General features: G+C 37.6%; 1 protein-coding gene across 1 annotated transcript in view; it reads right to left on the minus strand.

The window, feature by feature from the left end:
• Positions 1 to 492: 492 nt before the first annotated feature.
• TMPRSS12 (transmembrane serine protease 12) overlaps positions 493 to 13,354 on the minus strand; it is a 28,970-nt gene continuing 16,108 nt past the window's right edge. The window contains exons 4-5 of the mRNA XM_043891252.1: positions 6,453 to 6,595; positions 493 to 744 (exon numbers count right to left, since the gene is read on the minus strand). Of these exons, the coding sequence (XP_043747187.1) occupies positions 493 to 744; positions 6,453 to 6,595 (395 nt within the window). The remainder of the gene's footprint in view (positions 745 to 6,452; positions 6,596 to 13,354) is intronic.

A 13,354-nucleotide genomic window follows, 5' to 3' on the forward strand; every position in this document is an offset into this window, starting at 1 on the left:
TTAATATTAAATAGTTCTAATTAGAATTTGAATAATAGGCAGATACTTACTTCTTCAAATATCCTTTGAGAGTCAGAAACAAGATGATAATTCAAACAATATATATCATACAACCAAATGTTTTTGAATAAAATAAAACCTAACTTAAAAGTTTTTATTAATTTAACAAAAACCAACTTTTCTTTAATTATTAACTCTTTATTATTTGACATTTATATACATAAAGTATATATTTAGCTGTTTATACAACTCTAGGAAGATATTCCAAATGCAAAATTATGATTATAAAGTATAACGAGATACATCAAGGAAGAATGTGATTGAGTGCCAAATTTGTAATCACTTATCTAATATGTCACAATCCTTTTATTCCAAAAAATGTTCACATGAGAACTCTAAAATGGGCAATTATTTGTCAAAAGAATAAATGATTTTCATTATGTAGAACATGGAAAGGGACACGATGCAAAATAAAGATTCTTCAGAATTTTTTTATGGAGTTGCAAGTAAGACAACAGAACCTAAGGCTAGAAGGACCTGTCCAAGTAGAATATTTATATTAAATATGCCTTTATCGCTTGACTGGTAGAGTTGCTCTGTCAGCCACTTTTGGTTGAAGGATGGTGCATTATAGACACCAGGAAAATTTTTTCGACCACAGCCATATCCGTAACTGGTAATTCCCATTACAAAATATCGTTTACGTTCTGGTAGGTAGCACATTAATGGTCCACCACTATCACCCTATTAAAAAAGTCCCAAAATAGTATTAGTTACTTCCATTAGTCCTTAAACAACAATAAATCTGGAATAAATTAATCACATTAATCATATATTTATATAAATATACATTTTTAACTTCCAACTTATACAGATGCATAGATTTTCAGTTTTATATTCAACTGAAACAGGTATTCAGTCTGGCCTGTTATTTTTGAGGAACCATATAGCTGGTGGATAAACCTTCCACCTGCATAGTTTTGAACCAAAATACTATAAATCGAATTGTTTGGATTTTTTAGTGTAGTTACTCAGGAGGAATATAATTTAGGAGCTGTGAAAAATACTATAAATATTGCCTATTAAAAATACTTGTACTAATGCTGTGTAGGAATGGTAGAACTACGATATATAATGGATTCATTTAGGTGTGTGTGTGGTTTGCTAACTAGAGGACAGGAGTGAATGGGCATCTTGCGAGACCCGGCATCTTTCTAAGTGTTGACATTGACTGGTGCGGGATCATAGGAATAAATATCTAAGCATACAATGCAGGAGACCGGGGTTCGATCCCTGAGTCAGAAAGATCCCCTGGAGAAGGGCATGGCAACCCACTCTAGTACTCTTGCCTGGAGAATTCCATAGACAGAGGAGCCTGGTGGGTTACAGTTCATGGGATCACAGAGTCTACATGACTGAGCAGCTAACATTTAATGGTATTACAAATGACAAATCCCTGTCATAGTTTATACTAGACTGTTAATACACTGAAGCACCATTACTGAAGAGGATTAATCATTCAAAACAATAAGGACACTGAGATAACTGTTTTAATGCTTAAAGTTTAAGGACCATGTTTCTAAGGTGTTTTCAAGCATTAAAAATTATTTTTTGACAATGAGAAAGTTTCACTTATGAATGAAATTAGATTGAATTCTTCTACTCGGTAAGATTTTTTTTTTTTTTTTTTTTTGAGTCGGTAAGATTTTTAAGGAAAAGGATACAGGAAAGATAAACCCTGAATAGCAGAAATCAAAATGAGTAGGAAGAGATCAGAGCATAGGACACTGTTTGGGAGTGATGTGCTGGTAGATTTAGAAGCAGTGAAGAAAAAAGAGGAATAAAGAAAGATTTAAAAAGCACAGGGACAAAACAAAAAACAGATAAATTGGATTTTGTTAAAAAAAAAATCAAAGATGGGAATTCCCTGGTGATCCAATGGTTGAGAATCCACCTGCTGATACAGGGGACATGGGTTTGATCCCTGGTTCTGGAAAATTTCACAGGTTGCAGGGCAACTAAGCCCGGATGAGACAACTACTGAGCCCCTGCTCTGGAGCCTGCATGCTGCAACTCCTGAAGCCTGCACCCTCTAGAGCCTGTGCTCTGCAACAAGAGAAGCTGCTGCAATAAGGAGCCTGTACACTGCAACTAGAGAGTATTCCCCTCTCGCTGCAACTGGAGAAAGCCCATGTGCAGAAAGAAGACCCAGGACAGCCAAAAACAAAAAGTGAGAAAAATAGAAAAAACACGATGGGACTTCCCTGGTGGTCTAGTGGCTAAGACTCTGTGCTCCCAGTCCAGGGGACCTGAGTTCAATCCCTGGTCAGGGAACTAGATCCCACTTCCCAGATCTGAGAGTTCAGTTGGCACAACTAAAGATCCCGCAGTGAAGATTGAAGATCCCGAGTGCCACAATTAAGACCTAGCGCAGCCATGTAAAAAAAAAAAAAAATCAAAGACGGTCCTTCCCTGGTGGCCCAGGGGTAAAGAATCTGCTTGCCAATGCAGGAGACACGGGGTGATCCCAGGTCAGGGAAGATCCCACATGCTGTGGAGCAACTAAGCCCGTGTACCACAACTACTGAGCCTGTGCGCTAGAGCCCAGGAGCCGCATGCTGAGCCCGTGTGCCACAGCTGCTGAAGCCTGCGTGCCTGGAGCTCTTGCTGAGCAACAAGAGAAGCCACCGCAATGGGAAGCCTGCACACTGCAACAAAGAGTAGCTCCAACTCACCACGGCTAAAGCCTGCATAGCGATGAAGACCCAGCACAGCCAAAAATAAATAAAACTGTTTTTAAAAATCGTTAAACGAGACAGAAACAAACTCACAGACATAGAAAATAAACTTATGATTACCAGAGGGGAAAGGGATAGAGAGAGGAATAAATTATTTAGAAGTATGGGATTCACAGATACAAACTACTATACATAAAATAGATAAGCAAGAAGGATTTACTATATAGAACAGGGGACTATATTTGGTATCTTGTAATAACCTATAATGGAAAATAATCTGGAAAAATATACACATATAACTGAATCAATCTGCTGTACACCCAAAACTAACACAATATTGAAAATTCATTGTATTTCTATTTAAAAAAAGATAGACAATAACAAGTGCTGACAAAGATGTGGAGAAATTAGAAACCCAGATAATCACGATGGTGTGATCACTCACCTAGAGCCAGAATCCTGAAATGTGAAGTCAAGTGGGCCTTAGGAAGCATCACTAGGAACAAAGCTAGTGGAGGTGATGGAATTCCAGTTGAGTTATTTCAAATCCTAAAAGATGAAGCTGTGAAAGTGCTGCACTCAATATGCCAGCAAATTTGGAAAACTCAGCAGTGGCCACAGGGCTGGAAAAGGTCAGTTTTCATTCCAATCCCAAAGAAAGGCAGTGCCAAAGAATATTCAAACTACCACACAATTGCACTCATCTCACACACTAGCAAAGTAATGCTCAAAATTCTCCAAGCCGGCTTCAACAGTATGTGAACTGTGAACTTCCAGATGTTCAATCTGGTTTTAGAAAAGGCAGAGGAACCAGAGATCATCGAAAAAGCAAAAGAGTTCCAGAAAAACATCTCCTTCTGCTTTATTGACTAGGCCAAAGCCTTTACTGTGTGGATCACAACTAACTGTGGAAAATTCTGAAAGAGATGGGAATACCAGACCACCTGACCTGCCTCCTGAGAAACCTGTATGCAGGTCAGGAAGCAACAGTTAGAACTGGACACTGAACAACAGACTGGTTCCAAATAGGAAAAGGAGTACGTCAAGGCTGTAAATTAACACCCTGCTTGTTCAACTTATATGCAGAGTACATCATGAGAAATGCTGAGCTGGAGGAAGCACAAGCTGGAATCAAGATTGCTGGGAGAAATATCAATAACCTGAGATATGCAGATGACACCACCCTTATGGCAGAAAGTGAAGAAGAATTAAAGAGCCTCTTGATGAAAGTGAAAGAGGAGAGTGAAAAAGTTGGCTTAAAGCTCAACATTCAGAAAATTAAGATCATGGCATCTGATCCCATCACTTCATGGCAAATAGATGGGGAAACAGTGGAAACAGTGAGAGACTTTATTTTGGGGGGCTCCAAAATCACTGCAGATGGTGACTGCAGCCATGAAATTAAAAGACGCTTACTCCTTGGAAGGAAAGTTATGACCAACCTAGACATATTAAAAAGCAGAGACATTACTTTGCCAACAAAGGTCCATCTAGTCAAAGCTTTGGTTTTTCCAGGAGTCATGTATGGATGTGAGAGTTGGACTATAAAGAAAGCTGAATGCCGAAGAATTGATGCGTAAGGACTGTGGTGTTGGAGAAGACTGTTGAGAGTCCCTTGGACTGCAGGGAACTCCAACCAGTCCATCCTAAAGGAAATCAGTCCTGAATATTCACTGGATGGACCGATGCTGAAGCTGAAACTCCAATGCTTTGGCCACCTGATGCAAAGAACTGACTCATTTGAAAAGACTCTGATGCTGGGAAAGATTGAAGGTGGGAGGAGAAGGGGACGAAAGAGGATGAGATGGTTGGATGGCATCACCAAATCAATGGACATGAGTTTGAGTAAACTCCGGGAGTTGGCGATGGACAGGGAGGCCTGGCGTGCTGCAGTCCATGGGGTCGCAAAGAGTTGGAAACAACTGAATTGAACTGATACATTGCTGAGATGGCCAAAAGGCAGATGAAAAGATGCTCAACTTTACTAATTATCAATATTAGAGAAATGCAAATCAAAACCACCATGAAGTATCACCTCACACCAGTCACAATGGCTATCGTCAGAAAATCTACAAACAGTAAATACTGGAGAAGGTGTGGAGAAAAAGGAACCCTTTTACACTGTTAGTGGGACTATAAATTGGTATAGCTACTGTGGAAAACAGTATAGAGGTTACTTTAAAAACTAAAACTAGAACTACCATATGACTCAGCAATCCCACTCCTGGGCATATACCCAGAGAAAACTATACTTCAAAAAGATTACATGTACTGCAATGTTCATTGCATCACTGTTTATAATAGTCAGGACACAGAAACAACCTAAGTGTTCATCAACAGAGGAATGGATAAAGAATATGTGATACATATATACAATGGAATATTACTCAGCCATTAAAAAGGTAATGCTATTTGCAGCGACATGGATGAACCTAGAGACTGTCATACTGAGTGAAGTAAGTCAGACACAGAGAGACAATTATATGATATTGCTTATATGTGAAATCTAAAAAAAGGAGTGCAAATGAACTTGGTTACACAACAGAATTAGAGTCACAGATGTAGAAAACAAAGTTTTGGTTTAGCAGGGGCTAAATGGGGAGGGGTAAACTGGGAGATTGGGATTAACATATACACACGACTAAATTTAAAGCAGATTAAAAAAATAAAATTAAAGCAGATAACTAAAGAACCTGCTATACAGCACAGGGAACTCTACTCAATGTTCTGTAATGACCTATATGAGGAAAGAACCTTAAAAAAGTGAATATACGTGTGTGTGTGTATATATATATATATATATATATATATATATATATATATATAACTGATTCACTTTGCTCTATACCTGAAACTAACACAACATTGTAAATCGACTATATTCCAATAAAAAACAGAAGAACTCTCACATTGTTGCATAAGAATGTAAAATGGTGTAGGCACTTTGGAATACAGTTTGACAGTTCTTCAAAAGGTTAAGCATTAACTCAGCAGTTCCACTCCTAGGTGGAATTTCCAAGAGAAATAAAAACATACTTACACATAAAAACATGTACACAAATATTTATAGCCATGTTATTTGTAATAGCCAAAAAAGCAAAAATAGCTTAAATGTCTATCTACAAATGGATGGATTAATAAAATGTGACATATCCAAACCATGGTATATTATTTGGCAATAAAGTGAATAAGGTATACATGCTATAATGGAGACGAACCTTGAAAACATTATGCTGAGTTAAAGAACCCAGTAACAGAAGACCACAAATTGAATGATCCTGTTCATAGGAAATTTCCAGAATAGGCAAATCTCTACAGACTAATGGTTGCCTTAGTGGGAAGAGTTTTTCTTTTTTTTTTTTTGAGGGGGGTTGCAAAAGTGTTCTAAAAATTAGATTATGGTAATGGTTGCACTACTCTAAATATAAAATCCCACACTGAGTTTTATACTTTAAATGGGTGAATTGTAAATTGTATCTCAATAAAGGTGGTAATGAAAAAACAAGATTCAAGGCAAATATTTCTTAAGGTTGATCGTGATTGTAGAAACCAAAGAATCAGGCAAGCATGATGATTTGGATTGTTGGAATAGTTAAAAAGGAGAAAAATAATTTAGACTTGAGAATTAAGACTTCACCAGAAAGTGATCAAAGACTTGTTCACGTTTCCTTCTGTCTTTAGAAAATATTGCTAAGGAAAATTATTTGGTCTTACCCTGCAAGAATCAAAAATTCCATCTTCATCACCTGCACAAAATGAAGTGTTAGGAACTATACCCCCATAGCTCATCTCAGAATTACAGAAACTTCGAGAAATATAATGCACTTCTGCTTCATGTAATTCATTGGTAGCATTACCTATTAATAACAACAACAAAAAATACCAGTTAAATTATTTTGGAGAGCAGACATTTTGACAGCAATATAAAATGTTCATGTTCAACAGGTTTTCTTTCCATAGTGACTGATTGAACAATTGTGTAAAATTGTATCCAGATATGTATGCATGTATGTATGCCTGGAGATACAGTGAAAGAAAGTCTACCAAGTCCTAATGATAGTTATCTCTAGATAGTAGGAATTTCAGGTTACTGTTTTTTAATCTTTGCTCTCTTGTGTTTCTTGGAGGTTTCACAGAAGGATCTGTAGTGTTACAAAATAAAACTATAAAAATTGTCAAGGGCTAAAGAGGTAAATGCTGAGGTCAGTCTTATGTTGTAAGTTGTGAATAATTTTAATTAAATTTTCTAATGATGCTGTCTTGCAAAATGTTGAACGTGAAAATAAAGCAGATTTCTAATTCATGTACTTCTCTGCTTATTCTTGAACATAAAGTGGTTCTTTGCTACAGAAAAGATAGGCAGATCCAAGATAAAACTTCAGATTATTCTAAGATTTATCCACAGAAAAGCTACTGTAACAGCAGCATCTGATACCATCAGGCTGTCTCAGAATTGCAGTTGTCACATGTGGAAGCTGAATATTTTATGTGCGCCACATTCTTCCTCAGCTTTTCAAGTAATGACATTTTCCCCTTCACTGCAAGTGGGAAAATGACCAAACTGTTCCATTCACAGAATTCCATTCTCCTGGAATTAGTCTAGAGGTAACTATATTTGGTATAAGCCTAGTCAATTGGAATACTGATCCAGACTTATCCAGCATTTTTTAACTGGAGCTACCAGAGAAGAATCTGTTTCACCCTAGTCACATGATTAGCTATTAATATAAGTTCAAATCAGCCTGCAGCCATAGTTCCACACTTATGAGGACAGGCAGCCTGAGAAAGTAAAGTCAACATGGATAGAGAATAAGAATAGGAGATAGAAATAAAGTATATCTAATGACATCCAAATTCCTGGATCAAGGCTTCCTAGAGGAAAGACGCATTTCTACCCTTTGTTTTCAAATAATTAAAGTAATACTGACTGTATGTAAAAGAATATATGTAACATAAACATTAACCAGATATAATAATGAAATGAACGTCTGTAAACCTACCGCCTGATTTACGAACAATACTAATCCAGTGTGGTATTGGTGTCAGTCAGTCAGTCAGTTCAGTAGCTCAATCGCGTCCAACTCTTTGCAACCCCATGAATCACAGCACACCAGGCCTCCCTGTCCATCACCAACTCCTGGAGTTTACTCAAACTCATTTCCATCGAATTGGTGATGCCATCCAGCCATCTCATCCTCTGTCGTCCCCTTCTCCTCCTGCCCCCAATCATTCCCAGCATCAGGGTCTTTTCCAATGAGTCAACTCTTCGCATGAGGTAGCCAAAGTATTGGAGTTTCAGCTTCAGCATCAGTCCTTCCAATGAACACCCAGGACTCATCTCCTTTAGGATGGACTGGTTGGATCTCCTTGCAGTCCAAGGGACTCTCAAGAGTCTTCTCCAACACCATAGTTCAAAAGCATCAATTTTTTGGTGCTCTGCTTTCTTCACAGTCCAGCTCTCATATCCATACATGACCACTGGAAAAACCGTAGCCTTGACTAGATGGACCTTTGTTGGCAAAGTAATGTCTTTGCTTTTTAATATGCTGTCTAGGTTGGTCATAACTTTCCTTGCAAGGAGTAAGCGTCTTTTAATTTCATGGCTGCAGTCACCATCTGCAGTGATTTTGGAGCCCCCCAAAATAAAGTCTGTCACCGTTTCCACTGTTTCCCCATCTATTTGCCATGAGGTGATGGGACCAGATGCCATGATCGTAGTTTTCTGAATGTTGATTGGTGTAGGGTTATTCAAAATAACTAGAGATTTTCAAAGTGAATAGGAGAAAGAGAGTCCAGAAATAGATGCCTGTGTTTTCTGTTCTGTTCCACTGGTCACTTAGAATATTCCTGCACAAATACAATACTGATCAATTACAAACACCCTCTTCCAACAACACAAGAGAAGACTCTACACATGGACACCACCAGATGGTAAATACCGAAATCAGATTGATTATATTCTTTGCAGCCAAAGATGGAGAAACTCTATATAGTCAGCAAAAACAAGACCGAGAGCTGACTGCAGCTCAGATCACGAACTCCTTATTGCCAAATTCAGACTTATATTGAAGAAAGTAGGGAAAACCACTAGACTATTCAGGTATGACCTAAATCAGATCCCTTATGATTATACACTAGAAGTGCCAAACAAATTCAAGGGATTAGATCTGATAAACAGAGTGCCTGAAGAACTATGGACGGAGGTTATTGACATTATACAGCAGGCAGTGATCAAGACCATCCCCAAGAAGAAGAAATTCAAGAAGGCAAAATGGTTGTCTGAGGAGGCCTTACAAACAGCTGAGAAAAGAAGAGAAGCAAAAAACACAGGAGAAAAGGAAAGATATACCCATTTGAATGCAGAGTTCCAAAGAGAAGAGATAAGAAAGCCTTCCTCAGTGATCAATGCAAAGAAATAGAGGAAAACAGCAGAATGAGAAAGACTAGAGATCTCTTCAAGAAAATTAGAGATACCAAGGGAACATTTCATGCAAAGATGGGCACAACAAAGGACAGAAATGGTATGGACCTAACAGAAGCAGATAAGAAGAGGTGGCAAGAATACACAGAAGAACTATACAAAAAAGATCTTCATGACCCAGATAACCAGATGTTGTGATCACTCACCTAGAGCCAGACATCTTGGAATGCAAAGTCAAGTGGGCCTTAGGAAGCATCACTATGAACAAAGCTAGTGGAAGTGATGGAATTCCAGCTGAGCTATTTCAAACCCTAAAAGATGATGCTGTGAAAGTGCTGCACTCAATACGCCAGCAAATTTGGAAAACTCAGCAGTGGCCACAGGACTGGAAAAGGTCAGTTTTCAAAATCCCAAAGAAGGCAATGCCAAAGACTGCTCAAACTACCGCACAATTGCACTCATCTCACACACTAGCAAAGTAATGCTCAAAATTCTCAAGCCAGGCTTCAACAGTACGTGAACTGTGAACTTCCAGATGTTCAAGCTGGTTTTAGAAAAGGCAGAGGAACCAGAGATCAAATTGCCAACATCTCTTGGATCATTGAAAAAGCAAGAGAGTTCCAGAAAAACATCTGCTTTATTGACTATGCCAAAGCCTTTGACTGTGTGGATCACAACAAACTGGAAAATTCTGAAAGAGATGGGAATACCAGACCACCTGACCTGCCTCTTGAGAAACCTGTATGCAGGTCAGGAAGCAACAGTTAGAACTGGACATTCATGGAACAACAGACTGGTTCCAAATAGGAAAAGGAGTACGTCAAGGCTGTATATTGTTACCCTGCTTATTTGACTTATATGCAGAGTACATAATGAGAAACGCTGGGCTGGAAGAAGCACAAGCAGGAATCAAGATTGCTGGGAGGAATATCAATAACCTCAGATATGCAGCTGACACCACCCTTATGGCAGAAAGTGAAGAAGAACTAAAGAGCCTCTTGATGAAAGTGAAAGAGGAGAGTGAAAAAGTTGTCTTAAAGCTTAACATTCAGAAAACTAAGATCATGGCATCCGATCCCATCACTTCATGGCAAATAGATGGGGAAACAGTGGCTGACTTTATTTTTGGGGGCTCCAAAATCACTGTAGATGGTGACTGCAGCCATGAAATTAAAAGGTGCTCGATCCTTGGAAGAAAAATTATGACCAACCTAGACACCATATTAAAAAGCAGAGACATACTTTGCCAACAAAAGTCTGTCTAGTCAAAGCTATGGTTTTTCCAGAAGTCATGTATGGATGTGACAGTTGGACTATAAAGAAAGCTGAGCACCAAAGAATTGGTGCTTTTGAACTGTGGTGTTGGAGAAGACTGTTGAGAATCCCTTTGACTGCAGGGAGCTCCAACCAGTCCATCCTAAAGGAAATCAGTCCTGAATATTCATTGGAAGGACTGATGCTGAAGCTGAAACTCCAATACTTTGGCCACCTGATGCAAAGAGCTGACTATTGGAAAAGACCCTTATGCTGGGAAAGATTGAAGGTGGGAGGAGAAGGGGACAACAGAGGATGAGATGGTTGGATAGCATCACCGACTCGATGGACATGAGTTTGAGTAAACTTCCCTGGTAATGAACAGGGAAGCCTGGCATCCTGCGGTACTTGGAGTCGCAAAGAGTTGGTCACAACTGAGCGACTGAACTGAACTGATATACATTATTATCTAGTTATAATGATTAAGATTATTATTATTTCTTCTTTGACATATGAGTTATTTAGTAGTATATTTAAAAAATTTCAAATGTGTGATTTAAATTCTTTTGGTCATTTTTAAAGAAGTTTTACTTATGTTTAATTTACATTCAATTCTCACACTGTAAGACAGCAAGCAATTCAATGATTTTTGGTAAACTTATACCAGGCCCACATCCAGTTTTAGGATACTTCCATGTCCAATTGTAGTCAATTCTCATCTCCAGCCTCATACTCAGAAAATGACTGATAGAATTGCTGTCTCTGTAGGTTTGCCTTTTCTAGGAATTTTGTATAAATAAATCAGTTAGTCATAAATATAAGTTGGGTTGTTTGAGGGTGTTTTTGGACTCTGTATTGTGTTCCATTGATCTCTGCTATGTTTAATCAACCAGCACTGCAGAAATACAAAGGATCATAAGAGACTACTACAAGCAAATATACACCAATAAAATGGATACCTTAGAAGACAGGGGCAAATTCTTAGACAGGTACAATCTCTCAAGACTGAACCAAAAAGAAACCAAATTTGAATTAGCAGTATTGAAAGTGAATCAATAATTTAAAAACTCCCAGAAAACAAATACCAGATGCCTTCACAGTTGAATTCTACCAAATATTTAAAGAATAGTTAAAATCTTTCTGAAATTATTCCAAAAACTTGCATGGGAACACTTCCAAACTCACTCTATGAGACCCCATCACCTGATACCAAGACCAGACAAAGATATCACAAAAAAGAGAAAATTACAGGGCAGTATCACTGATGAACATAAATGCAAAAATCCTTCACAAAGTACTAGCAAAGAGAATCCAACAATGCATTAGGAGGATCATATATCATGATCAAGTGGGATTCATCCCAGGGATGCAAGGATTTTCCAAGGTCCGTAAAATGATCGGTGTGATACATTGTATTAACAAATTGAAAAATAAAAACAATATGACCATCTCAATAGATACAGACGAATTTTTATAAAATTCAACTTCAGTTTACAATAAGAGCTCTCCAGAAAGCGGGCATAGAGGGAACATACTTCAGTATAATAAAGGCCATAACTAACATCATACTCAATGGTGAAAAGCTAAAAGCATTCCTTCTAAGATGAGGAACAAGACAAGGATGCCCACTCTTGCCACTTTTATTCAACATAGTTTTGGAAGTCCTAGTCATAGCAATTGAAGAGGAAAAAGAAATAAAAGGAATCCAAATTGGAAAGGAAGAAGTAAAACTGTCAGTATCTGCAGATGACATGATACTATATATAGAAAATTCGAAACATGCTACCAGAAAATAAATCAATACCATACTGTCTTAATGGCTGTAGTTCTAGAATACTTTTAAATTAGGTAGAGTAACTTAGTTTTGTTGTTCTTCAAAAAAACTTTTTGACTATTCTGGGTTCTTTGCCTTTCCATATACATTTTAGGATCAACTTGTCAAATTGTATGAAAAACCTTGCTGGGATTTTGATAGGGATTGCACTGAATATATGGGTCAATCTGAGGATAATAGCCATATTAACAATATTGAGTCTTTGAATCCATGAATGTGGAATGTGATATGTCTTTCCATTTATTAGGTCTTCTTTAATTTCCCCGTGTAACATTTTGTAGTTTTAAGTATACATGTTTTGCACATTTTTAGTCTTTTCAAAATCTTAATTGGGATTCGTTGAGCTTCTTTATTATAAATTAAAGTTTTGTGTTTTCTTTTTTCCATGAAATTCAGGTAGTTTGGGGCCATTATTTTCTTCAGCTATTTTTTGGTCCCCATTTTTTCTTTCTTTCCTTTCCAGAAATCCCACTATATGTATGCTGGTATACTTGATGTTGTGTCACAGGCCTCTCTGAGTGTGTTTATTTTTCTTCAAGAATTTTTTCTCTGTTTTCTCCAGATTATATTATTTCTGTTTCTGTAGTTTAAGTTCACAGGTGCTTTCTTGTGCCATATCAAATCTCTAGAATTTCCATTCGGTTCTTTTTTAAATTGTTTATTTCTCCACAGGCATTCCCTATTTGTTAAGTCATTGTCATCACGTTTTTAATTCTTTGAACAATAATTTCTGTTTAACTTGTCAAACATATTTAAAGAGCTTCTTTGAAGTCTTTGCTGTATTCAACATCTAAACCTGTCCAGAGTCAGTTTCTATTGACTACTTTCCCCCCCTGAGTATAGGTCACATTTCTGTGGTTTTTTTTTTTTTTCTCTTAGTTTTTTGGATGTCTTACAGTATTTCTGTTGAAAATTGTGCATTTTCAGATTAATGTACTGTAACAACTCTGGGTTTTGATTCTCTTCTCAACACTGTTGTTGTGTTTTCTTAAAAATAACTTGCCTGGACTTAAATTGTAGAATCTGTGTGTCACACACTGTGTGACTGTTGATGTCTCTGCTGTTTTTTAATTCTGATTTTTACCTTTTAACCTGCCTTCACAGGGC

The sequence above is a fragment of the Cervus elaphus genome, chromosome 3 (assembly GCF_910594005.1).
Source record: "Cervus elaphus chromosome 3, mCerEla1.1, whole genome shotgun sequence".
NCBI classification, from domain to species: domain Eukaryota; kingdom Metazoa; phylum Chordata; class Mammalia; order Artiodactyla; family Cervidae; genus Cervus; species Cervus elaphus.